At 41.6% G+C, this 27,300-nt stretch overlaps 1 protein-coding gene across 1 annotated transcript in view; it reads right to left on the bottom strand.

The window, feature by feature from the left end:
* The window catches only part of LOC126281399 (sorbitol dehydrogenase-like), a 70,856-nt gene that overhangs the window by 28,973 nt on the left and 14,583 nt on the right, over positions 1–27,300 (bottom strand). The window contains exon 2 of the mRNA XM_049980332.1: positions 20,175–20,208. Within this exon, the coding sequence (XP_049836289.1) occupies positions 20,175–20,208 (34 nt within the window). The remainder of the gene's footprint in view (positions 1–20,174; positions 20,209–27,300) is intronic.

The following is a 27,300-nucleotide window of genomic DNA, read 5'->3' as shown; positions in this document are numbered from 1 at the left end:
TTATAAGGGCTGTCCCAAAAGTACCCAACCTAAGAAAGAAAAGACAAAAACTTTGTGAAAAAAAAATCTTTATTTCTCTACAAAGACTCCATTCAGCCCAATACAGTTTTCCCACCAATGTTCAGTAGCTTCAATACCCTGTTTACAGAGACAATGATGTATTCTTGTTTCTCTGACATGTTCTACATCCTGGAGGATCTCCTCACTACATATTTATTGCAACAAAACATAAACATCATCAATTGTCATCTATTGCGGATTTCATCTCTCCATTTTTCACAAATCTCTTACCATTAACTTATTTATTCAAGTCTGGAAACAGAAAATAATCAGAGGGGACTAAATCTGCTGATTAGGGTACACAAGGGAGCAATGCAAATTTAACTATTGATTTTCACCTTGGCGATAATATATGTGTGATAAGGTGCATTGTCATGCTGAAACAAAACTTTCTTTCTCGTTAAATGCAGCCATTTTTGTTTTATTTCATCACTCAAATTCAGCAATAAGTTTGCATAATACTCGCCACTGATTGCTAATCATTTTCAATATAATCAGTTAAAATTGTGCCACCTGTATCCCAAGAAACTGATGGCATGACCTAGCATGCAAAGTAACTGTCTTTGCCTTCTATGGAGCCAATCCTCTCCTTTCAGTGCATTGTAAAAAATAGCAGCCACCAATGGATGATGTATCCCTTGACATTCATTACTGGACCATCTAAAATTGTAAGGCTAAACCTGTGTTTCAAAATTGTTTCCACAGCCTGTGATCAACAGAAAGATCAGTATTCAACCACTAGGTCACTGAAGTCTGGGTTCTCCATTCTTCATCCATTAGTTAATACCTTGATGCAACTCATCCAAGTTGTTTGTCATGGTAGCTTATTTCTTATGTTTAGTACAAATTCTAACTAAACCAAACATCTGTTTGACTATGACATATTTTTATTTCATACAACACTCCTCATTTTTTCACTATCTTTGCTACTAAAAAAACAGATAATAAAAGGCTGACAATTTCATACACTATTTTAAAAACCTATTTTGCAAACAAGTGAACAAATGATTTGAAAACACTTTAAATAAATAATTTACTTTTTAGCCACTGTTTACATTTCCTGTATTCCCACATTACTCCCCAACATCATGTATGGGTACCATCAATTATGCCTGCCAGCTGGGCAGGACATTTCACACACAGCTTGATCTTATATCTTTGTATGGAAGAAAATGAGCTGGCTTCAGTCAATCAATAGAAATGACATTTAGTTTATCTTGTGTCTTGTGGTAAAGAACCATGAATCAAGATGAAAATCAGTAATGAACTCACAAATATACTGGAGATGATTTAGTCACACTGCTGAAGCCTTTTCATTCATCTGGTTGAATGCGTAAGCTCTGTGTATACAGAAAATGTTGTTCCTTGCAAGAGATATCCAACATTTTATAGATAACAAGTAAATACTGAGTATTTCTTAATCATGAATTAAATAATTATTACGGCCAAGTGAAAAAATTGAAAAGGAGCAAAAAGGCTTCCAGATTCCATAGTGTTTCTGTTGTAAGGCTGCTCCTGACACAAAGTTTGTTGCATCCACAAACAATGCAAGCAAGTCCATGCTCCACACTTGGGAAATTTAGTACGGAAGTTCAGGCTATATATTCCCCACATGTTTCAAATTGTTCTGTTGCTCTGGTATCTAGTCAATGTGTATTTTGATATTTTTCTTTCTTGCCTTCCAATAGTCATATAGAAGAGCTTGGTTTTGCACAGCATGTTTTCTATGGCTTCATTCATCTCCACAGCTGAGAAGTCAGCATGGCTGAGTGCCATGTGGAGGATTTGGGTTCGATTTCTGGTGCTACCAGGGAGTTTTTCTTTGTGGTCAGACTGGGATGGGATGGTTCCAGCCTTGTGAGGGCAACTGAGGACGTACTCAACCCATTAGTAGCAGTTCAGAGGTCAAGAGCCTGAAAATCATTGGGAGAGTGGTGTGGTGACCACATGCCCTTCCATACTGTACCCAACAACGCCACTGGCAGAGGAGACACAGCATTCAGCTGAGCCAATTGGCCTACCTATAACCAGAAAGCTCAACTTTTAAATTTGCTTAATTTTAATGCTATGAAACTAAATTCTTAGAGGGTAAGCGGAGTTGTAATTGCAGCTGTTTGTTCATCATCTTCCTCAAGTGAGCTCTGATAATACGCTTTTCAGAAATCTAACTTCCAAAATATAATACACATGTCAAAAAAAGTTTTGGGTAAACCCAGTTCCCAGAACTCTTGAAAGTAGACTCTCTCTGTGGATATTGTATCACAGATACAGTCCCTCTGACTGTTCAGAGATGTCACTAAACCCAACCAAAGATGTAAACAATCATGCATGAGCAGCCCTATTAGATATTAGACGGAGGAGGTCCGACAGCCGATCAGTTCCAGTCGTTTCACCAGGAAGGAGGTACACGGCTCATGTTTTCTGTAGTTCAACCATGCCTAGATGGTCAATACCATGGTTCGATCGTGACTGCATTGTTACTTTGTTGTCACGAAGTGTTCTCAACAAGTGAAGTGTCCAGGCATCTCAGAGTGAACGAAAGCGATGTTGTTCAGACATGGACTAGATACAGAGAGACACGAACAGTCGATGACATGCCTCGCTCAGGCCACCCATGAACTACTAGTGCAGTGGGTGCCCGCTGTCTCCGGATTATGGCTCGGAGGAACCCTGACAGCAACGCCACCATGTTTAATAATGCTTTTCGTGCAGCCACAGGACGTTGTGCTATAACTCAAATGTGCGCAATAGGCTGCAAGATGTGCAACTTCACTCCCGACGTCCATGGCGAGGTCCATCTTTGCAACCACGACACCATGCAGTGCAGTGCAGATGGGCCGCTCAGGATTGGCATCATGGTATCGTCACAGATAAGTGTCGCATATGCCTTCAACCAGACAATCGTCAGAGACGTGTTTGGAGGCAACCCAGTCAGGCTGAACGCTTTAGACACACTGTCCAGCGAGTGCACCACGGTGGAGGTTCCCTGCTGATTTGGGGTGGCATTATGTGGGGCTGGCGTACACCGATGGTGGTCATGGAAGGGGCCGTAATAGCTGTACGATATGTGAATGCCATCCTCCGACTGATAGTGCAACCATATAGGCAGCATATTGGCGAGGCATTCGTCTTCATGGAAGACAATTCGCTCCTCCATCGTGCACATCTTGTGAATGACTCCCTTCAGGCTAACGATATCGCTCGACTAGAGTAGCCAGCATGTTCTCCAAGCATGAATCCTAGAGTACATACCTGGGATGGATTGAAAAGGGCTGTCTATGGACGACGTGCCCCACCAAACACTCTGAGGGATATACGCCGAATCCCCGTTAAGGAGTGGGACAATCTGGACCAACAGTGCCTTGATGAACTTGTGGATAGTATGCCATGACGAATACAGGCATGCATCAATGCAAGAGAACGTGCTACTGGGTATGAGAGGTACCTGTGTGTGCAGCAATCTGGACCACCACCTCTGAAGGTCTCGCTGTATGGAGGTACAACATGCAACGTGTGGTTTCCATGAGCAACAAAAAGGGCGGAAATTATGTTTATGTTGATCTCTATTCCAATTTTCTGTACAGGTTTTGGAACTCTCGGAACCGAGGTGATGCAAAACTTTTTTTATATATATATATGTATATTTTCTTGCCATGACGGACCATGCTGATACCTATTCGTGAAAATGAATAGATATCTGGGAGGGTACAGTCAATTAGACGGCGACAGTCACCACAAACACGCCAGTGGCCCTCTGGTTTAGTGGCCACATTTAGAAGACAGGCACACTGCGGTTTAGATCGATGAGTAATGTAGTGACTTCATATTTACTAGATTTCTTCTTCCGCAACATACAGTTTGTGAGGATCTAATCTACGAGACTTGCAGAAGGCTAGAGAGCCACTAGATACTGAGATATAATGCTGAACACACTGTTTCACTTCTTTTAGCTCGACATGGGGTTTCGTTAACTCAAAGAAATTTCTTTAAAATTTCGGAAAAGTCGCAGCAGATATGAAATAAATTAAGCGAATCAGCTGTTTCAATAAAGGTTACATTCCCTTTCGTTTCCAAATAAGTGTTGTTAATAACATTTTGTTTTTAACATCGACGACGATGTGAAAATTATGGCGAAAATAGGCGTACCGTACCTGATAATGACCACTGACAATAACGTCTTAATCTGAGGTCAGTATTCAGCAACTTTAAGCCACAGACTGGAATTGGAGACCTATTTGCTGCAAACAGTTTCTATGCACCCGCTTTATCCTTAACATCGTTTTGTTACTGGTAGGGCACACATCTGCTCCGCTGGCTACCACTAACAAGAGCTCTGCAGTATTATCTTCAACAGACAAGCGATTATTGCCGTCATGTAACAACATCTGTGGTAAAACATTCCCGTTCACCCCATTTTTCCGATAGCAACGCTGGACACATTATTTTGGCTTGCAATCAGTGCCAAAAGGAAAATGGCAGTAACAGTGTTCTTTCTCATTGTGTTTCTTAATTGACTTTCTTGTCTATCGATTCAAACGCACAACTCATCTAACTGTAACAAAGAACTTGTAGCTGATGACAACTTCTGTGATGGAACTGACTGAACTTCATTAACTGATCGTACGCCCATCACTCAGACTGTCATGAAAGCCAATTTATCTACACCTTCTTCAGAAAAAGTTAAAATATGGCTGAGAAGTTAGTCTGACAATGAAGTTTTCAAAATATTTTATTGACATTTTTCCCGTATAACCTCGTTTCATTTTTAACGAAAGTTAAACTGGTTTCATTTCATCTAATTGCAGTTCTAGAGAGGATATAAAATGTAGACTGGCAATGGCAAGGAAAGCCTCTCTGAAGAAGAGAAATTTGTTAACATCGAGTATAGATTTAAGTGTCAAGAAGTCATTTCTGAAAGTACTTGTATGGAGTGTAGTCATGTATGGAAGTGAAATGTGGACGATAAATAGTTTAGACAAGAAGAGAACAGAAGCTTTCGAAATGTGATGCTACAGAAGAATGCTGAAGATTAGACGGGTAGGTCACATAACTAATGAGGAGGTATTGAATAGAATTGGGGAGAAGAGGAGTTTGTGGCACAACTTGACTAGAAGAAGGGATCGGTTTGGTAGGAAATGTTCTGAGGCATCAAGGGATCATCAATTTAGTATTGGAGGGTAGCGTGGAGGGTAAAAATCATAGAGGGAAACCAAGAGATGAATACACTAAGCAGATTCAGGAGAATGTAGGTAGCAATAGGTACTGGGAGATGAAGAAGCTTGCACAGGATAGAGTAGCATTGAGCGCTGCATCAAACCAGACTCAGGAGTGAAGACCACAACAACAGCATTCTCCAGAATACTGTTTAGAGTCTCTCTGTAGCAAAGGAATATTAATTTGACTCACTCGGAACTAGCAGAAAAATCCCATACGTTTACACGAAATCGTTGCTCCAGTTGCGCTAATACCCTGTCCAGACATATTAATGTGACCACCTGTCAAAAGTCTGAATAATCACCTGTTGCAGCGCGGACCGCAGCGAAAACTCCAGGAAGAGAGTCAGTGGGGTCCTGGAAGGTACTAACAAATGTGAAGCCATGCCGGCTCCAGTGCTGTTACTAGCTGCACTAAGTTTTTCGGTTGAGGGTCCAAGGTGCGAAGGGTCCCATGGAAGGTAGTCCAACATACTGTCGATTGGATTAAAATCGGGAAGTTTGTTGGCCAGGGAAATACATTCATCCTGGTGCTCTTCGAACCATGCATGTGCAGTATGAGGTGCGTGACACACTGCATTGTCCTGCTGGTAGGTGCCATCGTGCCGAGAGAAAAACAAACTGCATGTAGGGATGGATTTGGTCCCCAAGGATAGAGGCATTGTGTTGATTCATTCCAGTATGACAAAAACATTCTCCAGACCATAACGTTCCCTCGTTTACATGCCAATGGCCATCTGTCAGGTGGAACAAAAAACTTGATTCATCTGGAAAGGTCGTCATTCGCCACTCAGTGAACGTCCACTTGCCATATTGGTGTGCAAAAATACAGCCTTCACTGCTGATGAATAACTGTCAGCATGGATGCATGAACCAGAAGCCTGAAGCAGAGGATCAGCGTTCGCTGAACGCTCGTTGAGGAGGCACTGTTGGCAGCCCTTTGGTTCATCTGGGTGGTCAGTTGCTCAACAGTAGCCTGTCTATGTCCCCGTACACATCTCGACAGCCATTGTTCACCCCTGTCATCTACGGCCCATGATGCATCACAGCTGTCTCGGCGCCGGTTTTGGGTAGCACCATTTTGCCGAGTACAATACACGTTCCCAGGGCGGCATGCGAACAGTTTACAAACTTCCACCCCTCACCCAAAAGAAACCGATCATGCCCTTTTGCACATCAGACGTATCACTCCGTTTCTGCATTACGACAGCGACTGTAATGTTTCCCCCGGCTCCTCCCCCCCCCCCCCCCCCTTCCCTCACACGCCCACTCCACACACACTTCACATATCCTCCATTACTAGTGCTGCCACCTGCGTTCTGTGAGCAGTTTTTGCACGCTAATGTCGAACATAGGAGATGGTCACAATGTGACTTGACTACGTAAACAACTAAACTGTGCAGTTTCATTTGTTATGCCAGGCGATAAGAAATTGCCCTTCACCTTGGTAAAAACAAACAGATTTCGGGTTTCCAAACACATAATGGCGGCAATTTCATACCGTCGTAGTCTATGTCAACTTTTCCTAGAGCTGTAGCGTTTTTGTTAGGAGTATCTATAGTCTTCATTTTCTATCATGTTTTCTTGATCACGTCGGGGTCACTACTCTTGGGAGTTTACTCCTTATGTTTAGTGTGAAATCTAACTAAACCCAACACCGTTTTTGATTGCAACAATGTTTATTTCATAACTCACTTTTCCACAATCTTTGCTCCTAAAAATTCAGAATGTTGACGGGGTAACGGACAGAGTTTGATACACTTTTTTCTCCGTAAAACAACTGTACATAAAATTTGTAACTGTTTAAAAAAGTTACTGGTAAGTAACTTTACATTTTCCATATTTCCCCACAGTTATGTTGGTTGTCTTCTCTCCCTTCCCAACACAGATTAATCACTGAAACACGCCAATGTGCGTTAAGTAAAAATTTTCCAAGTGAATTAGCAGCGCTGTTGGTTTCTTATTATTATTTATGGATATGCAGTGGCGTTCACCAACACTGCAATATTCGCCACTTTCTTGAGATCTACTCCAGATTATCCCTACGCAATGCTGTTTTTGCGAGTCTCCCCGCCTCGTCCAAGTATGGAAACCTGTGTATACTTCAGAATCTATATCATTTTAAGAAATTTCTCCACCGCATCGAAAAGTTGGTTTTTCGTTAATTAAAAGAGTCTAAAAAATTGCATAGTTAATGAGATTTTAAGTGCCAATAAAACGCACTGAATCCGATACAGGTATCTGTATTAAGACAACATGTACGGACAAGCAAATTCTTAATGTCTATGTGTTGTTATCTGGCGACTGGAAGAGCTGTTATCGAAGAAAAGTAACATTTACTTACTATGCAGATTATTTCGGGGTGTGACGATCGTGTGACACGAAAGTACTTCTGTAATCTGTGCCAAGGTATCGCTGATAACGCAAAAAGCAGCTCGAGCACTATTCTCACATCAGCATCGAACGGTAGCATTGTGCGTTATCGCGAGAAGGTGCTTTAAGCAATGACCCTGGGGAAATTTCCATTTAGTATAAACGTTCATTTATGTTTGATTACAACATCTTTCATTACGCCAACTGTAAAGAACAGGTGAAATCAGGCATTTACCAGAAACATTTTGGCGCAGATAACGCAGAAGTAAAAGAATCTGATGGGCGTGTAACCCTCTCCACACTTAAGGGAACACGATCCATTTACATCTTATCTACTATCGTGATCATTTCCACGACAGTGTAGTAGGTACATTTACTGAGGACTGTTTCGTGTGCGTGTGTGTGTGTGATCCTCGCTGTTTAGGTTAATTTGTCAATTTATGAGAAAACACACAAGTAGACAGTAAATGATGTGAAGAATCTGAACGATGTATCGGGGTAGTTTACTCCATTAGTCTTTGATGAAATGTGCGGGTACTAATAATGTGTTTCACGAATGAACTGTGTTATCATGAGGGCTAGGTGAATGTTTCTCGATCTGCCACAGAGACGACGCTGGTCATTAGAGCTTTGTTGTCATGGTACATATTGCGAAAATCAAGTATGATTTAACCTACCTAAGCTATACGCAATAGTCAGGTGAATATGACATCTTCAAGCAGTCATGTCGCGTGTGTTTCGTCGATATCCATAAATTGTAATAATGCTTGTCACAAAATTTTGGCTACAGGCGGTTTACTGTCACCGCAACTTCAGCTCAAGTTTGATAAGGTTTATTAGGAGTCTACTCCACTTTCAATCCTTAAGACAGCTGTCAGACTGAAACGTGACCGTACTTCAGTTAAGAATTGATCCACTTTAGTGTCGTCCCTTGGGCATGGGTGTATGTGTGTGTGTGTGTGTGTGTGTGTGTGTGTGTGTGTGTGTGTGTGTGTGTTGTCCTTAGCGTAAGTTAGGTTAAGTTAGATTAAGTAATGTGTAAGCCTAGAGACCGACGACCTCAGCAGTTTGGTCCCATAGAACTTAACACAAATTTCCAAATTTCATCCACTTTGAAAATGTTACAAAACAATACCCCTTGATGAAAAAACTTAAGAAACGTACGATTTGGTATTGGACGATCGGCGACTAAAGGTGTATGAAATAACTGACGTTACAGGCGTATCAGAAGAAAGAGTGTGGCGTATTTTACACGAAAACTAACTACGAGATACATCGGCCTCAGGCAGCTACAGAGTTTTGAGAAAAACATCGAAAAACCGCGAGGAAAGCAAGCTTGAACATACAGTGAATGCAGATGCTAATCAAGTCTGTAGGTTGCACTGTTGTAAATGACCACGAACGGCAGCTGTGAAATGTATTCAATGCGTTGTGTAGAAAGTGTTCAGAACAGTATTTGTGTGGTTATGAGTGCTCTATATCGGACGTTGGCAAACTGTTAAGCTCATATAGTGCGTGCTTCCGTAAACAAGGGGGCTGGAAGTGTTTGATGTTTCAAGAGGCACCATTTCGAAGATCGAAAGCGGAAAAACATCGTCCCCAAGTCACAACGCAGTCGAAAGTGCGTGCTGAATGATGGCGACACACAGTCGCTGAAGAAAATTGTGAAGATAAATAAGGGAACGATAGCTGCAAAAGTTACTCCAGAACTGAATGTCGCACTCTAGAACTCTGTCAGCACAAAAACAACACGAAAGGATTCCATACGCAGGGCGAGCTGTTTTTCCAAAACCAGTCATCAGTGATGGAATTGGTCATACCTTAACAAGAAAACGTGATGGAGAAGCCATAAAACGTGGACTGTGGAGTAATGGAAGAAAGTAATTTGGACGGATGGCCTTCTTTCATTCAGTTTACAACTTCTAGCCGAGTTTACGTCCAAACGATGGAACATGGCGGGGGTTGGGTGACAGAGCACCCCAGATCGAGGTATTCCATGAGTCCTATTTTTACTGTGCAACGTCTTATTACTGCCAAGAATTATGTGACCGTTTTGGCTCATCTGGTCCATAATACGGTACAACTGATGATGCGTTCCAATAATTGCACGGCCCCTGTTCATACAGCTCACATCGTCCAGGACTGGTTTTGTGAACATGAGAATGACTTGTCATATCTCCCCTAGCCGCAACAATGACCAGTTCTCAATATTATTGAACCTTTGTGGTCTACCTTGGAGAGAAGAGCATGTGATCGCAATCGAACTCCATCATTGCTACTTGAACTTGGCACTATTTTGCTGAAAGAATGCTATAGGACTCGATTTAAAACCGTAGAGGACCTATATTTATCACTCCGAGACTACTGGAAGCTGTTTTTAAATGTCAACGCCTTTCCTACACCGTGTTAGAAATGGTAATGTGTTTTGTGTGTTTCCACATTTTTGTAAAGCCCCTGCAGGTGCCATAATTGTTGGATACTGACCAATAGCAAATGCGAAACTGAATTCTCAGCACTATTTAGGGCTCTTTAAAAAGAATTAAGCCGATTATCCTGCAAGGATTTGACAGTGAGGATGGTATTGGTACGTATGTGGTACGAGAAGCGAAAATGCAATCATGGAGCTGTGGCCCACATCAAAGGAGGAGGAGTAAATTTCAACAACCGAAAACGGAAAGTCTAGTGTTTTCTGTGATCATGGGAATTTGTCATATAGTTTACCAATAATAATTGTCCTTTCTGACTTAAGGGAAAAATACAAACGAAGAAGCCTTGTTTGAACAAGTAACATTATCTTTTTTCTGTACTGTGTACTTGCTCACAGAGGTCTTTTTATGATTGGCAGACAGAGGGCTTTGATGTATGATTTGATGCGTCATCCACCCTTTCATCACATTTGTCTGATTCTCACTTATTCCTACCCCAAAAGAAAACTTTTTCCGTAACACGTTTCGAACCAAAATAAACAGGTTATGCCGTCGTATGTGAGTATGAAGGTCGCACTCCATAGGTGGAGTCAGCTCAGCGGAAAAATGATATATTAAGTACATGCACCTCTAAGCGAAAGGTAAGAGCATTTGTAACTAAAACCGTTGTCTTATATTACTCTCACACACACTCACACTCTCACTCTCACACGCACTCTCTCTCTCTCTCTCTCTCTCTCTCTCTCTCTCTCTCTCTCTCTCTCACACACACACACACACACACACACACACACACACTTTATGTACTGCCACATCGTACCCATCTAACAGTGATCTGCCTAGGCAGAAACGTCAATTTCCACGAGACTTTGCTTTTACTTCGCAGGGAGATGGTGTTTACTTCTTTCTGGGAAAAATGGTAAATGTCGTCACGAACGCAATAGCCGTCATGAGCTCGGCAAGATTCTACACCGCTGGGCAGAGGGAAGTGCAACACCATAAAGAAATCATTAGAAGGATGTAAAACCGCTTCCACAAACGAATAATAATGGCAAACAATAGCAAATCATTGTCACGCTACCAATTTACTTAGAAGGTATGTTAGAATTGAAAAAAAAATCTGCTCTGGAAATCGAATCAGAGAGAAATATGGAGCCTTTCTGAACCACTAGCTGATACGTTGTGTCGATGCTACAAGTTAATTGATACTACTGACAAGAACGGCGACAAAATACCTGAATCAGTACAAACAAACACATCACTGGACATACGAGGGGACATATTTAAGTTATAATTATCTCCCCGACATTATTACGTTATTTTGATAAAATTTTATCAATATTATCATCGATCGCCCAGGGCATGATGTTCAAAATTTCAATTAATTGTGTCCTTTTTTGTTACAGGGAGTGCGAAATTTAGCTGAGGTGTAAAATGGAGGTGTGTTTAAGTTCCTGCATTTGAAAGCTACCAGTGCCCGAGAAATCCGTGATGAGATGTCAGCTGTTTATGGAAATGATTGCCTATCTTATGGCACTACTGCGAGGTGGAAAAGAAATCTCCAAATTGGTTACGTGTCCCTGACAGATGAGCCAAATGCTAAGTCAGCTGGGGATGCTCATGCTTTTAGTTTTTTGGGACTGTCGTGGATCCATCCTCACATTTTATTTTGCCAAGGGTCAAACCATCGCTGGCAGATACTGGAGCAATCTTCTGGACAAGTTACGAGAAGCTCTGATTAAGAAACGCCGCGTATGCTCTCCGGCGGCGTTCGTCGTGTAGCTGACACCGCACTAGCTGACGTTTCAGTTGATAAAATGAAGGTATATGGCGTTGAGATCTCGCAGCGTCCGCCTTATTCCTCCCATCTCGAGCCAAGTTACTTTTATTGTTCCGAGAAATGAAGAATCCACTTGTGGTCGTCGATTTGACGAATAGATAACACCATTAATGAAGTGGAAATGTGATTTCAAGGCAAAATCTGCAGACTTTTACAATCAACGCATTCGGAAGGTCAAGAAAAGATGGGAGGAACTGCATGTTGACAACGTAGAGAAGAATTAACAACAACAAAAAAAAATCAATGCAAACTCTCTATCACATTTTGTAATGCAACAAACAACGTCATGTATTTTAGTGCTGTCTTAATGTGTTATGCAAGGTCGGATTTAATTTTGAACAGTGCAACTCGAGTGTGCTCTTAATTTCTGGAGTTTCTGGAGATCGAGGAAGTCCCACAGCCCCTTCCAAATTAATTACCTGTTTTGAGTGAAATCAACACAGACCAGATAAACAATTTCGCCTCACTCATAACCCGTCTGAAACAAGCTCTAAACAATCATGAGACCACGTCTAGTCTTACATAATCGTACAGAAAACATCTCGTCAGAAGATACACTGGTGTTCAAAATTATAGCAACAAGCCGAAATTTTGCAATTTTGCGTTTACTTTGCGACAAAATAGTATAATCATGTGAAAGCAGAAACCATATAGAGAATACAGAACGTAAACAGCTGCAACATGCATAACAATAGACAAAAATGTTCTTTGTTTTTTCCAACTTAATGTATTTACACACACATTCCGACTACTGGTTAATGCGCTGAATACGGGGTTTGTCCACCTCTGGCAGCAATACAGGCATGGCAAACGACGGGGCATGCTGTGAATCATGTCATCAATCTCATGTTGAAGCAATAACGTACATTTTTCCTGTAACGCTGCTCGCAAGTCAGAGAGTGGATGGTGGGTGCTGGCGTGATGCAACCCGTGTTCCAAGTGCTTACCAGACATGCTGTATGGGATTGAAATCGGGGGAACGAGCAGGCCACGCCATGCGTGCAGTATCTTCTGTTTCCAAGAAAACACGCGTGCTCTGTGAGGTCGGGCATTATCGTCCAGAAATACGAAGTGTGGGCCCGCAGCAGCTCGCAACAACCGCACGTTAGGTCCCAATATCTCGTCGGGATACCTGACAGCAGTTAACCTTGCCGATTTAACAGTACAGTTGCACGAAGAGGTGTTCGAGTGGTAAACATAATACCTGCCCACACTATTACGGATCATCCTCGATATCACTATCGTGTGTCCCCTATTGTTGTCCTCCCCCCCCTCCCCCCCCCCTCCCCATGCGGACGCCTATGCTGTCAGCGGTTTGATCAAATGTGGCAGTGGATTTCAGTTCAGTAATGCGGCGCAAGAACGGATTACATTTGCAGTTACAGACTGTTTGCCCACGTAGTCAATCTACCCGCCGAGCCTCAGTGCAGAATTAGTAGCGTAATAATTTCAAGACAAACCAGACCTCTTAGCAAGAAATTATATCAGATCAACAAGCAATTATATGTCAGGAGAATCTAACGCTGCAAATAACTGACGAGAACTGTGTATAAAAGAATTGCATATGGCTGTATACCGTGAATCTTACAATGATATTCCTGACTTATCGTTGCGAAAAAACGTCCCAAGACAAAGATGGGACACTCCCCCCCCCCCACCCCACCCCCTCCCCCACCACCCCACCCTGCCTTTTCTGCCTCCCTTAATCACTACTAAACTGAATTTTTTCTGCATTTTCCCATTTATCATTAGAAAAAAAGAAACGAAAGTCCACTTTATTTGCTACAACAATGACGTTAATACGGCAATCTGTGTAGTAAAGGCATACACATTCCATTACTTATGCGTAATTTTCACAGTTCACTACGAAGTTTGTTTGCCCTTTCGTCTTCACTGAACGATTTTATGTCCCTAGGCGTCAAAAATGCCTTCATCCGAGGGGTCTCCAGAAAGTTAAGTTACACATTATTATGGCACTCCAAGTAAATTTTATTAAATGCACCACTACGCTTCACAGCGTCACGGATACGTTACTACAGGATCACCGAATCTCTAACAATGGTCGGAAAGTTCTACCAGTCGTCCAATTCCGCGACGAAAGCAAGCCGTTCCGTGGTCATGGAGCCATTTGAGTACCGCAGTGTGAACGTCCTCTTCGTTGGGAAACCTGTGTGCAATTTATACGTTTTCCCCACAAGACTCTTACTGTCCGGCCAACTTCAACTTTGGAGTACGTTTGCAGTTGTCGCGCTGTTTCACTCGAAAATGTGATTCACCTGTAAAACCGTACCACAGCGGAATTCTGCATGCGTAAAATCAAAAACATATACTTCCTTCTGAAAATGTTCCACTCTATTTGGACAAATGTCTTAGAGTGGGACGAGGCCTGTAACTTTTGTTTTAAGTCCAAAGACATAAAGTCCTACTTTTGTGCACTCTATTCCACTACTTCCTACTTTTCTTCACGGGTCTTTATATCTGCGACCACGACTGCAATATCTGCTTATGCACATTTCTGGCGGGATTAAATTTTTACTGTGCTTCTTTCACCTGCTTTCCGAATGAAATTCAGCTGAGCTAGATTCAAAGGGTACTGCAAAAACTCCATCGGTCAGTTTGACTATAGCTGTAAACTTAAAAACTATATGTCATTCTGCGATCTGGGGCTTTCCCGGTCTATTTGATACTTCCAAGATTCTCGTGTGTACTGCCGGATGCAATCGTCGAAGGTACTATCTGACGATGGCGGAACGTTGTTCGCCGAAATATCTTTAGACTTTCGGCGATTGCCTCCGGCAGTACACCCGAGAACTTTGGACGCATGTATGTCATTCTGTTATGAAGGGTACATACCCAAAGTGAAGGTAAGTAATAGGATTTCTTGCCCTAAACCACTGAAAGATGGATTGATTGACGGCTGGCTACGATTCCAGGTAACCGTCAGATTTGTCTGCAATTGGGTACTCCAAACCAGCTGACACTGTGCAGGTATCCGGTAGAGGCAAGATTAAAAAATTCGTTGGACCATTTTGATTTTGTTATTATGTCGTTTCCATAACATCAGTTCAAGCAAACTCCGATGTGGTTCTATCAATAAACTCATGGTTATTTCCTCTATATAATAAACACTCCGGCCAAACAGGACTCGGAAGGCCCAACAGTACCGACCGACCGCCGTGTCACCCTCAACGCTAGGCCTCACTAGATGCGTACATGGATGGACATGTACTCAGCACACCGCTCCCCCCAGTCGTTGTTAGTTTTCATGACCGAGGCCGTTACTTCTCAGTCAAGTAGCTCCTCAATTGGTCTCACATGGCACCCAGGTCTGTCTAATAATAAATTATGAACATTATTAATAGAAAACGTGAGCTTTGCAGTAAATAATGTCTATTGTTATTGTAAACAATGTGTGCTTCCAGAAACTATATTGTGCACATTGTCTTCACTACGCGGTTCAGATTTAAAAAAATTCTGCACCTTAGCGAAATTCCCTAATTATGTCCTTCCTTTGTTGTTTATAGATGTGGCAACTGCTCTTAAATGTTCAGAACATAGTTTATCTCCTCTAGAAAGCTTGTAACGTGCTAAGTTCTACAGCAAGCAACTGACGTCTGCGAAAAGCGAGGAGTTGTTTATGTCTGGCGATGAAGACAATGCCAAGTAGCAGCTGAAGTGTGAATTTCTTAGGCAAACAAAATGTCAAAACCTATTGAGAAATTCTTCACGTATACGTTAAGTCTCAAGTTTTCAGTCAGTTTTAAAACAAAATCAGTCATAATAAATTACTAAAATTGATATTCAATAACCGCAATATATTTCGGAAACTTAGCTCTGATTACGGGAACCGAGTGGTTTTTAATTCGTCGTCAAAGCACCCATGCACGTAATGCCATTAAAATTTTTGTAGTTTTGTCCTACTTTCGCTGGTTAGCGCTGCATTCTAACTTTACACTTTACTTTCTACTGTGGTTAAGCAAAGTTCAGCTATCGAAACGAGGCTCTGGAGGAAAATAGATGTGTGAACTGGGAAGCTACAATGAGGATTGAGTAGGATTAAAAAAAGGTGGACGACGAAAGTCAGTTAACAAAGGACAAAGGAGGATAGGGGGAGAGAGGGTAGTTGGTATGATTTGGATTAAACTTGCACTTGATTGTTTGAAACTGTGATAGTCAGACTAAAACGTTTAGACATAAGAGTTTCGAGTAACAAATATTTTGTAGTTCAGGTCCCTATCGTCAGATCCATGTAATGAAGATGCGCATCTGACGAGTCCTTGGAACAAGCTATTTTGGTCTATTTTAATAGTGATTTCCGAATCCGCTGTTGCATAGATGGAATTATTCAGCAGTAAAGTACACTTTCTTTCTTTCACTGGTGCCATGTCCCATGCTGGCGGAGGGTCGGCATTGTTAGGAACGGTTTTGGCAAGGTTAGTGGAAAGGGGTCGCCGGATGCCCTTTCTGCTGCCACTACTGGACTTAACATATGAGGTTATCAGTCCCCTAGACTTAGAACTACTTAAACCTAACTAACTTAAGGACATCACACACATCCATGCCCGAGGCAGGATTCGAACCAGCGACCATAGCAGCAGCGTGGTTCCGGACTGAAGCGCCTAGAACCGCTCGGCCACATCGGCCGGCCCTCTATAACACAAACCAAGGTTCACAAGATTAGCGAAATACGGGAAGTTCGATTAGCTTTCCATATAGGCTGCGGTGTTACAGATTATGAATTCAGCAGTAATTAGCTCAACCATGAGAGGCGCTTTACTTATGTAACATACGTATCTGATAAAATAACGGAAACCCCTGGCACAAGAGGCAAAAAGATTAAGAAAGGCTTACGCAGCCTCTCATCTGTAACCAACAGATCACAGCATTTTGAAACATAAGTAACGATTTCATCATCATACGCAGCAGACAAAGTCTCAGATAAGCGACCCTCTTTCAAGTATCTCCTGTTGAGATTGCATCTGATAAGCAAATCACTGGAGAAACGAAATGTTTAGAAATGATGCAAACGTAATTCAGAGATGACAATCGTGAAAAGGCTGTGTTCACTGGAGTGAGAAATAGAAGATAAATTGTCCAGTAAGAATATTGGACTCTCGCTTTGACGGTTCCGTACAAACTTCATTACGTACATAGGCAGTTCATCTGTCCTGAGAATCGAGGAACTGTAGGTTTTTTGCCTGTTATCGATCTTGATACTGGCAAGATATCCGTCCCGGGGATTCTAAAAGTTTCGAGAATGCTTCAATTTTAAGTTTGAAGTCGAGCAACAAATGACAAAAGAAATACGTTTTCGCGTTCTGTAACAACAAATTAACAATTTTCTGTTTTTTTTTTCTTCATATCTTGTTCTGTGAAACATTGCTTCTTGCCAAATTTCATGATTATAGTTCAACGGGAAGTACCCATAGGTTATGAAGAGTGAGTTTTTAAGTATCAACATGTGTGACAAATGACCGTATCTTTTGACTGCATTGACTTAGAAGCTTCAATTTTTTTACTCTGCCAACAGGTCGTAGATCTTAGTATGTGACAAACTTCAGCTTGATATGTTTACCTGTTCCTGAGAGAAAGGGTGCAGAAGATCGGTCAGACAGACACGCGGATGGACAACAAAGGGATCCTATAATGCTTCCGTTTTTACCAACTGAGGTACGAACCCTAAAAACGAACAAAAGCGACACCCACATCCCTCACATTCATATTGGTGCCTTCATAAAATCCATTTTTTAATGATTTTGGATTTTAATATTTTCTAGCAACCCGGCCCGCCTTCGCACGAAAACGCATTGCGTATATACGGCCAGACGTCTAGATGACTTGTGTGGCGTAGCGTAGTTTGCTTAGGGGTCCACTCCATAGATGTGAGACTAAATTTCAGAGAAAAACGTTAAGTGAAAAGTATCATCGAATTCGTATAACTTACGCGATGTAAGCAGCGCAAGGCAGGAGATCTGTCTGCAGGCATGAATGTAAAGTGTTGCATATCGAACTGTCGATCCCAAAGCAATTCTGGGGGCACATCGTGACGAAAGTGATGCTCTATAATCAATGTAAATATTGAATGCGAATCGTGGGTGTGTGTGCGTGGGCGTGATTCACTATGTATCGGAGGCTGGCTGACGTGGCACAAATAAAACAAGAAAATAAGAAAAAAAACGCGCATGGACTACGTGTTTAGCTGGTGTTACAATACTGCTCTTGTGAAGCTCAGTACGCCCTGTGATGAACTGGTGAGACCCATTGCCGCAATTTTTGTTACAGACTCATTTTTGCAGACTACTTCCGCCGTACTACGCATAGAATTATGTCCACATCTAAATTTTATTGAAGGAAGGCAGAAAGCTGAAACTTGAGTCATTTGCTGTGCTGGTGAAAGAACGTACTGTATGTAAATAGAGCAAAGTTGCTGAAGTTATTTGTGACTTGTAGAAAAAAATTAAAATTAATCACAACATAGTTTGGATTCACGTTTTTTTTTTTTTTCGCTGTAAAGTTATTCTTAAACGATTGTATGTACTCTATTTATAAAAATATTTGATTATTTCAAATTGTTAGTCTCATATCAGATGTGGGTATGTTTTGCTTATTGGTCATATTTATAAGGACAGTTCAAAAGGTTAGAAATTCACTACTCATTGGTCGAAGAGTCTGCAGCTAAAAGTGAAAGTTGCGATTGCTTATCTGACGGAAGCAGAAACTGGAATTCTGAAATTGTCGTCACTCCTGTTCGTTATTTATATAAATGATATGCCCTCTAGTATTACGGACAACTCTAAAACATTTCTGTTTGCTGATGAGACTAACTTAGTAGTAAAGGATGTTGTGTGCAACATTGGTTCGGTTTCAAACAGTGCAGTACATGACTTAAGTTCACGGCTTGTAGAAAATAAACTAACGCTAAATCACAGTAAGACTCAGTTTTTACAGTTTTTAACACACAATTCAACAAAACCTTACGTTTTCATTTCAAAGAACGGGCATATGATTAGTGAAACTGAACAGTTCAAATTACTAGGTGTTCAGATAGATAGTAAGCTTTAGTGGAAACGCCACGTTCAGGATCTTGTTCAAAGACTTAATACTGCCATTTTTACTATTCGAACGGTATCAGAAGTGAGTGATCGTTCGACACGAAAATTAGTCTACTTTGCTTATTTCCATTAGCTTATGTCGTATGGTAGTATATTTTGGGGTAACTTCCCATTCTAAATGGATATTTTTGGCTCAGAAACGGGCTGTCCGGGCAATAAGTGGTGTGAATTCACGAACCTCTTGTCGACCTCTGTTTACGAGTCTGGGTATTTTGACATTGGCCTCTCATTATGTATATTCCTCATTGTCGTTTCTTCTTACCAATGTTAGTTTATTCCAAAGAATAAGCAGCTTTCACTCGGTTAATACTCGGCAGAAATCAAAGCTGCATTTGGATCGGACTTCCTTAACTCTTGTGCAAAAAGGTGTGCAGTGAACTGCTGCATCCATTTTCAATAAGCTGCCACTCGAATTCAAAAATCTTAGTAGTAATCCACGCGCTTTCAAATCGAAACTGACGAGTTTCCTCATTGGTAACTCCTATTCTGTCGACGAGTTCCTTGCAAAATTAAGCTTATTCTTATTGTATTACTGATAGCGTTTACTTAAGCTTATGGACTGGCTCTTTTTAAGGTTCATGAACATTTACTTTTATCTGTTATTACTTCTATGTTGTAATTTAATGTACTGACACGTTGCATGACCTTGGAGATTTGCTCTTCAATTTGGTCCTACGGAGCTTGACGTGTAAATAAAATTAAAAAAATTTCGAAATATGTACATCCACATGATTCAGGGAAGAATGTTAGGTTAAAAGGTGGCGTGAGAAAAAAAAAAAGAGACCTAGCTAGGATTCGATTCGACAACCGTCGGTTTCCAACCACACTCTACTACTAGCCCTCTACAACAGATGCGAATTAGACCCCTCTTGCTGCGTTCTCGAGGCACTACCGTTTTCTCGTTTTATGGCAGTTGTTCACTAGGTGGCAATGGCATTGTTTTTACAACTTAACTTTTATTCATCGTAATTCAGACAATTTGTAGGAAATATTTATAAATTATGTATAAAAACCTTTCTCGTGAATCAATGTATTTATTAGCCAAAAATCAGCTCCAATTCCTTACAGCAATTCATCAGATTAGCCTGCGTATACAGACGGACACGAGAACGCGACATAAATTTTTTATATAGAGAAGATAGAGACTCACCATTTTCCTTCGGCTCCGGGATTGGCCACTCTTCCTGCAACACAAACAGCAACCGGTTAATGACTTCGTTACGTTAATTTTCTAACTTATGCAATCAGATCGTTCGGTTCTTTTATTTTCCCACTTTTATCTTGTTTCTAGCGACGTTTTTTGCAAAACGGAAATTATGAGATAAACCTTAGTGAAGTAGTGAAAACAACAGTTTGCGGACGCATTTATAAAATTGTTCAAATGGCTCTGAGCACTATGGGACTTAACGTCTGAGGTCATCAGACCCCTAGAACTTAGAACTATTTAAACCTAACTGCCGCGCGGGATTAGCCGAGCGGTCCGAGGCGCTGCAGTCATGGACTGGGCGGCTGGTCCCGGCGGAGGTTCGAGTCCTCCCTCGGGCATGGGTGTGCGTGTTTGTCTTTAGGATAATTAAGGTTAAATAGTGTGTAAGCTTAGGGACTGATGACCTTAGCAGTTAAGTCCCATAAGATATCACACACATTTTCTTAAACCTAACTAACCTAAGGACACCACACACATTCATGCCCGAGGCAGGATTCGAACCTGTGACCGTAGCGGTCGCGCGGTTCCAGACTGTAGTGCTTAGAAACGCTCGGCCACTCCGGCCGGCGACGCATTTGTATGGCGGGTTATAAGGAGATGACTTAAAATTAAGGAGCACGAATGAAGCATTGTTATGGGATCTGCCTTGGAGGTAAAATGGATATTCAGAATGATTCGATCCAGGAATATAGTGTTAAAATCATTATTACTAACTACTGGCAATGTAATAGTTAACTACAACTACAACATGATCAAGGTCAACAATGGCCGCAATATAAGTATTTAACAAAATACACTGGTTAACGTGACATAAGAAATAGCGCGTTATCTTACTGGGCATACGATCGTAGCAACATCAAATCGCAGATCGCTACAACAGGACTGACATCGTGCAGACACCGAAATGATACTTCTTGCTGGGAACAATCATAGGAGCCAATGAGCGTGCAACAATTAAGGTGTGGATAATTGTGTCCACTGAGCACGACTGGCGGATGCCGCGAGTTTTCTAGGCTTGGAGCATCAAATGAACGCGTAGAGCATGGGAACAACGTGAGAAAAAACGTCTTGACACTAGACACTTCCGTTATTGGAGCGTTAAGAGGCTCAATAACAACAGAACTCATTTACAAAGGTACCTTTCCATGAAAATGTCCACCAACAAACACTCTCAGTCGAGTCGGTCCGGTAATCCTCACCATTCATGAAGGCGTTACGAGTTCACACGAGAGTGTGAGGAATCAGTTCACACAGCTTTTCAAAACAACAGGACAAACATTTTTAATGTTGTTGAGGTGTGGTAAACGAGGCTAATCTGCCACAGTAATCAAAGCAAAATAAAAAAAAAAATATGGACTTGAGGTAGTACCGTTGTTGTCGTAGTGGTCTTCAGTCCTGAGACTGGTTTCATGCAGCTCTCCATGCTACTCTATCCTGTGCAAGCTTCTTCATCTCCCAGTACCTACTGCAATCTACATCATTCTGAATCTGCTTAGTGTATTCATCTCTTCGTCTCCCTCTACGATTTTTACCCTCCACGCTGCCCTCCAATATTAAATTGGTGATCCATTGATGCCTCAGAACATATCCTACCAACCAATTCCTTCTTCTAGTCAAGATGTGCCACAAACTCCTCTTCCACCCAATCCTATTCAATACCTCCTCATTAGTTATGTAATCTACCCATCTTATCTTCAGCATTCTTATGTAGCACCAAATTTCGAAAGCTTCTATTCTCTTCTTGTCCAAACTATTTATCGTCCAAGTTCCACTTCCATACATGGCTACACTCCATACAAATACGTTCAGAAACGACTTCCTGATACTTAAATCTATACTCGATGTTGACAAATTTCTCTTCTTCAGAAACGCTCCTCTCTACTTCGATCATCGTCAGTTATTTGGCTCCCCAACTAACAAAACTCCTTTACTACTTTAAGTGTCTCATTTCTTAATCTGATTCTCTCAGCATCACCCGACTTAATTTGACTACATTCCATTATCCTCGTAGAAAGGTGGAAGGAGTATATAGAGGGCGATGTACTTGAGGACAATATTATGGAAATGGTAGAGGATGTAGAAGAAGATGAAATGGGAGATACGATACTGCGTGAAGAGTTTGACAGAGCACTGAAAGACCTGAGTCGAAACAATGCCCCGGGAGTAGACAACATTCCAATAGAACTACTTACAGCCTTGGGAGAGCCAGTGCTGAAGAAACTCTACCATCTGATGAGCAAGATGTATGAGACAGGCGAAATATCCTCAGACTTCAAGAAGAATATAATAATTCCAATCCCAAAGAAAGCAGGTGTTGAGAGTTGCGAAAATTACCGAACTATCAGTTTAGTAAGTCACGGCTGCAAAATACCAATGCGAATTCTCTACAGACGTATGGAAAAACTAGTAGAAGTCGACCTCGGGGAAGATCAGTTTGGATTCCGTAGAAATATCGGAACACGTGAAGCATTAGTGACCCTACGACTTATCTTAGAAGATAGATTAAGGAATGGCAAACCTACGTTTCTAGCATTTGTAGACTTAGAGAAAGCTTTTGACAATGCTGACTGAAATACTCTCCTTCAAATTCTGAAGGTGGCAGGGGTAAAATACAGGGAGCGAAAGGCTATTTACAATTTGTACAGAAACCAGATCGCAGTTATAAGAGTCAAGGGACATGAAAGGGAAGCATCAGTTGGGAAGGGAGTCAGACAGGGCTGTAGCCTCTCCCCAATGTTATTCAATTTGTATATTGAGCAAGCAGTGAAGGAAACAAAAGAAAAATTCTGAGTAGGGATTGAAATCCATGGAGAAGAAATAAAAACTTTGAGGTTCGACGATGACATTGTAATTCTGTCAGAGACAGCAAAGGACTTGGAAGAGCAGTCGAACGGTAGTAGCGTAAGTGAAGCTAATCTCATCATATTTGGGATTACAGTCTTTAACGGCCACACGTGTGGTGCCGCTGTGGTTTGGATGGCGGGTTTTGCCGCACTCGTTTTTAATATAACGGGCTCTGTAAGGCGGATACTACACTCTCGGTGGGGTAGCCGCTGAATCATGCTGCTCTGAAGTATGGTATCAATCTCGCCTAATGATTCTCCCTGGCGTCGCGGGAACGTGCAATGTTGATCGCCTTACAGACACACATAACCGACTCATTATTGATGCCTTCAAGCGCCGTGAGCCTATCTGGTAACACCACGGCAAGTCGTTAAGTTCTGATAATGAAATAACAAACATAGACGTAACAGTAAATCAACATTAAATCGCTGCACTCATCATGTGGAAAGCTCGGCGACTGCGCGGGAAGTGCCGACAGTTGGGAACCCATCATATAGCATGTTTTGCGGAATAATACCACCAGCAGCGGCAAAGAGGCGAGCAATAGAGAAGACTCTTGTCCTCGTATGCATACAGTTCGCTATGCGGTTTTTTGTCGGACAACTCGTCATCTGCCGCAGCACTCGATCGTCTGCCAGGGCAGACGGGTGACGGGCATAAACGCATAGTTGTGCGTTGTCGCAAAGGCAGTTTTTGAGATGAATCTCCCACGATATAATTTTCGTGCAATGATTTCTTTCGGTTGTAAATAAAGTATAACATAGAGAAAAGTTCCAGTTTCATTGAAAAACCTTTTAGTGGGGTCTCTCTCTTCCGTGGTGAAAGTCTGAAGCAAATGTCGGAAGCTAGCAGCAGCCGGACTGCACACATGGAAAATGGCTAACAGTCAAAGCTCCCTTCCATGCTCAACTGTGCTCGCTTGTCAATTATTTTGTTGTTCTGACCTACGTATGACCGTGCGGAGTGGCCGAGCGGTCTCGGGCGCCATGTCACGGACTGCGCGGCCCCTCCCGCCGGAGGTTCGAGTCCTCCCTCGGGCATGGGTATAAGTGTTGTTCTTAGCATAAGTTAGTTTAAGTTAAGACTAGGGACCGATGACCTCAGCAGTCTGGTCACTTAGAAATTCACACACATTTTCTCAACCTTCGTATGACGCCATTACAGTGGGGCATATCGGTCCTTTGTACATAATTCTGCGTGAGCGAATCCAGTGTCGTGTGGCGCGGTGGCTGTTATAATGCTGACCACCATTGTTTCAAATATGTATGGATAAAAATCGTATGTTAAATCGCAAATTTTCTTTATTGATTGCCGGTTTCGGCCCTCTGCCGAGCCATCTTTATTATCAGTCTAAAACTTTGTACTTTCAACATTGCAGCCCAGTCAGCAATTGTGATAATCTGACATATAAGAATCTATCAGCCTCGATTGCGGTAATGAAACCAATCATTACCTAGGTTTCAGCGCAAGTAACTGAGTCTTCTTCAGAAGATAAACCTGATTCTATAATATGTCTACGAGAGCATGGTGTAGACGCCCATTCAGGCTGTTTTAGTTTTATTTCTAGACCCCGCCCTCGTAGACACATTACAGAATCAGGTTTATCTTCTGAAGAAGGCTCAATTAGTTGGGCTGAAACCTAGGTAAAGGTTGGATTCATTACTGCAGTCGAGGCTGATAGTTTCATATATCAGTCTAAAATATTGTTAGATTGATCTGAAGCTGACTCGACAGTGCGCCGATACTGCTAATCAATAAAGAAAATCTGTGATCCTGACATTTTTAACAACACGTTTTAAATCAACAGATCGGTTATCTCCCATTGACATTGTCAACGAATAACCAATGTTTCAGTGTTAGGTGGGTACAGAAAGTCACTGAAGTAACTATGGAAGAGGTGATCGTAATGCAGTACCGCATATTTGAAAAGTATACGAGATGGTGTAGTAAATAAGATACTTGACTGTATTGTACATTATTTTAAATTATATATACAATTTTATTACCAGTGCCTGGCTACACAAGTTTAGCTCCCTTAGTATAATTTCTATTCACTATCAGTTTCAGTCTTATCTTTCCTTGGCAGTATCTCTGATTTTTAGCCCGCCATGTAAGTGAGTGTATGCTAGCGAAACGAAATGCATGAGAGGACGAGGACAGAAACTATGCCGGCCGCGGTAGCCGTGCGGTTCTAGGCACTTCAGTCCGGAGCCGCGTGACTGCTACGGTCGCAGGTTCGAATCCTGCCTCGGGCATGGATGTGTGTGATGTCCTTAGGTTAGTTAGGTTTAAGTAGTTCTAAGTTCTAGGGGACTGATGACCATAGATGTTAAGTCCCATGGTACTCAGAGCCATTTGAACAGAAACTATTCTCACGTTGACGACAAACATAGCAAGAAGGCTCAAACTTTGCTGGTGTGTCCGTTGTCCGTCCAATGACGTTCGCTACCCACGAAACTTTTTCCTGTTCCACGGCAGGAAATGAGAGGAGAGGATAAGGTTTCAGTTTCATTAAACACAAGGCTACACCAACACATACTAACAGCACGAGCACGTATCTGCGATCCGTCGTGCCCAGCACAATACTGTAATACGTTCAGGTCAGTCTGTAAATTGACCTCTTACATTACGTAATTTGTTTTCAACGTACATTATTCTTTGTTGAAATATATATCCGAAGATTAAAATTGTGTCATTTCAATTTGCTGCCTCCTTCATTAGTGTTATCTACAACTAAATTTTTATGTAATATCCTGTCAGTCCGTCGTACAAAATATATTATTTAGTAAGTTTTATAATAAAATATGCACCACTTATCGTCACGCAATTCCAGTCATCAGTTCTGCCATATAGAAAATTGAGGATACTGTCGATTAAGTGCTTTGCCCTTCCCTACACTTTCCACCCTGTCTCTCTCCCCAACCTCCCCCCTCCCCACCTCCCACCCCGCTAAACCCACCAGCATATCTGCTGCATTGTCAGTTTATTTTAATTAAGCATTATATAGCTTCGATCTAGACTGGCAATGGGAAGGAAAGCGTTTCTGAAGAAGAGAAATTTGTTAACATCGAGTATAGATTTAAGTGTCAGGAAGTCATTTCTGAAAGTATTTGTATGGAGTGTAGCCATGTATGGAAGTGAAACATGGACGATAAATAGTTTGGACAAGAAGAGAACAGAAGCTTTCGAAATGTGGTGCTACAGAAGAATGCTGAAGATTAGATGGGTAGATCACATAACTAATGAGGAAGTAATGAATATGATTGGGGAGAAGAGAAGTTTGTGGAACAACTTGACCAGAAGAAGGCATCGCTTGGTAGGACATGTTCTGAGGCACCAAGGGATCACCAATTTAGTATTGGAGGGCAGTGTGGAGGGTAAAAATCGTAGAGGGAGACCAAGAGATGAATACTCTAAGCAGATTCAGAAGGATGTAGATTGCAGTAGATACTGGGAGATGAAGAAGCTTGCACAGGATAGAGTAGCATGGAGAGCTGCATGAAACCAGTCTCAGGACTGAAGACCACAACAACAACAGCTTCGATCACGTTTGTTAAAAAACATTTCCCATCAGTTATCTAAAAGCTGGTCACAAATAAGTCAGAGCGTATAATTTCAACCAATTAGATCTCTCTATTTTCTTGTAGAAGTTGATGAGGGTATAGCAAGTTTGCGAATGAGACGTTCTCTCTGCTGAATTATCTACAGAGCGACGTTGTAGCTTCTTACGCTTCACTTTGTCAACTCTCATCAGCTTTTCTATTTTATCCCATGTAAACGATCTTACCACTGTGTATTGCATGACTTGTTTTTTCTTCCGGAAAGTGAGTGGTGCGTATTGTATTGTGTACTTAGTGTTATCCCATTGGTGGGAGGAGGGGGCATATTAAATTATTTTAAGACATTAACTGAATTTTACGTCAGTGTTTGACAGACCATGTAAACAGAAGTAGATAGGAAACACCTCCCTGAATATTTATTTCAGAGTACTTTAAAACACCAGGAACGTGTGTCCTACTTAACATTTTTGCTTTTTACATGATCGTAGGGAAGGTTTTCAAAATCCGACAAGTTTTTCAGAGGTTAGATGTTATGTCTTTTCAGAGAACATCTGTAATTAATATTTTGTGTGTGAGGCGGAAAATCACGCACGTTAATATAACGGAAGCAAACAATATAATTTTTCTTGTTTCTTAGTAAATATTTAGGTCATTTCAATACTATT

The sequence above is a fragment of the Schistocerca gregaria genome, chromosome 7, assembly GCF_023897955.1.
Source record: "Schistocerca gregaria isolate iqSchGreg1 chromosome 7, iqSchGreg1.2, whole genome shotgun sequence".
NCBI lineage: Eukaryota > Metazoa > Arthropoda > Insecta > Orthoptera > Acrididae > Schistocerca > Schistocerca gregaria.
Note: the sequence above shows the minus strand (reverse complement) of the source record. Positions and strands in the feature narration are given on the sequence as shown.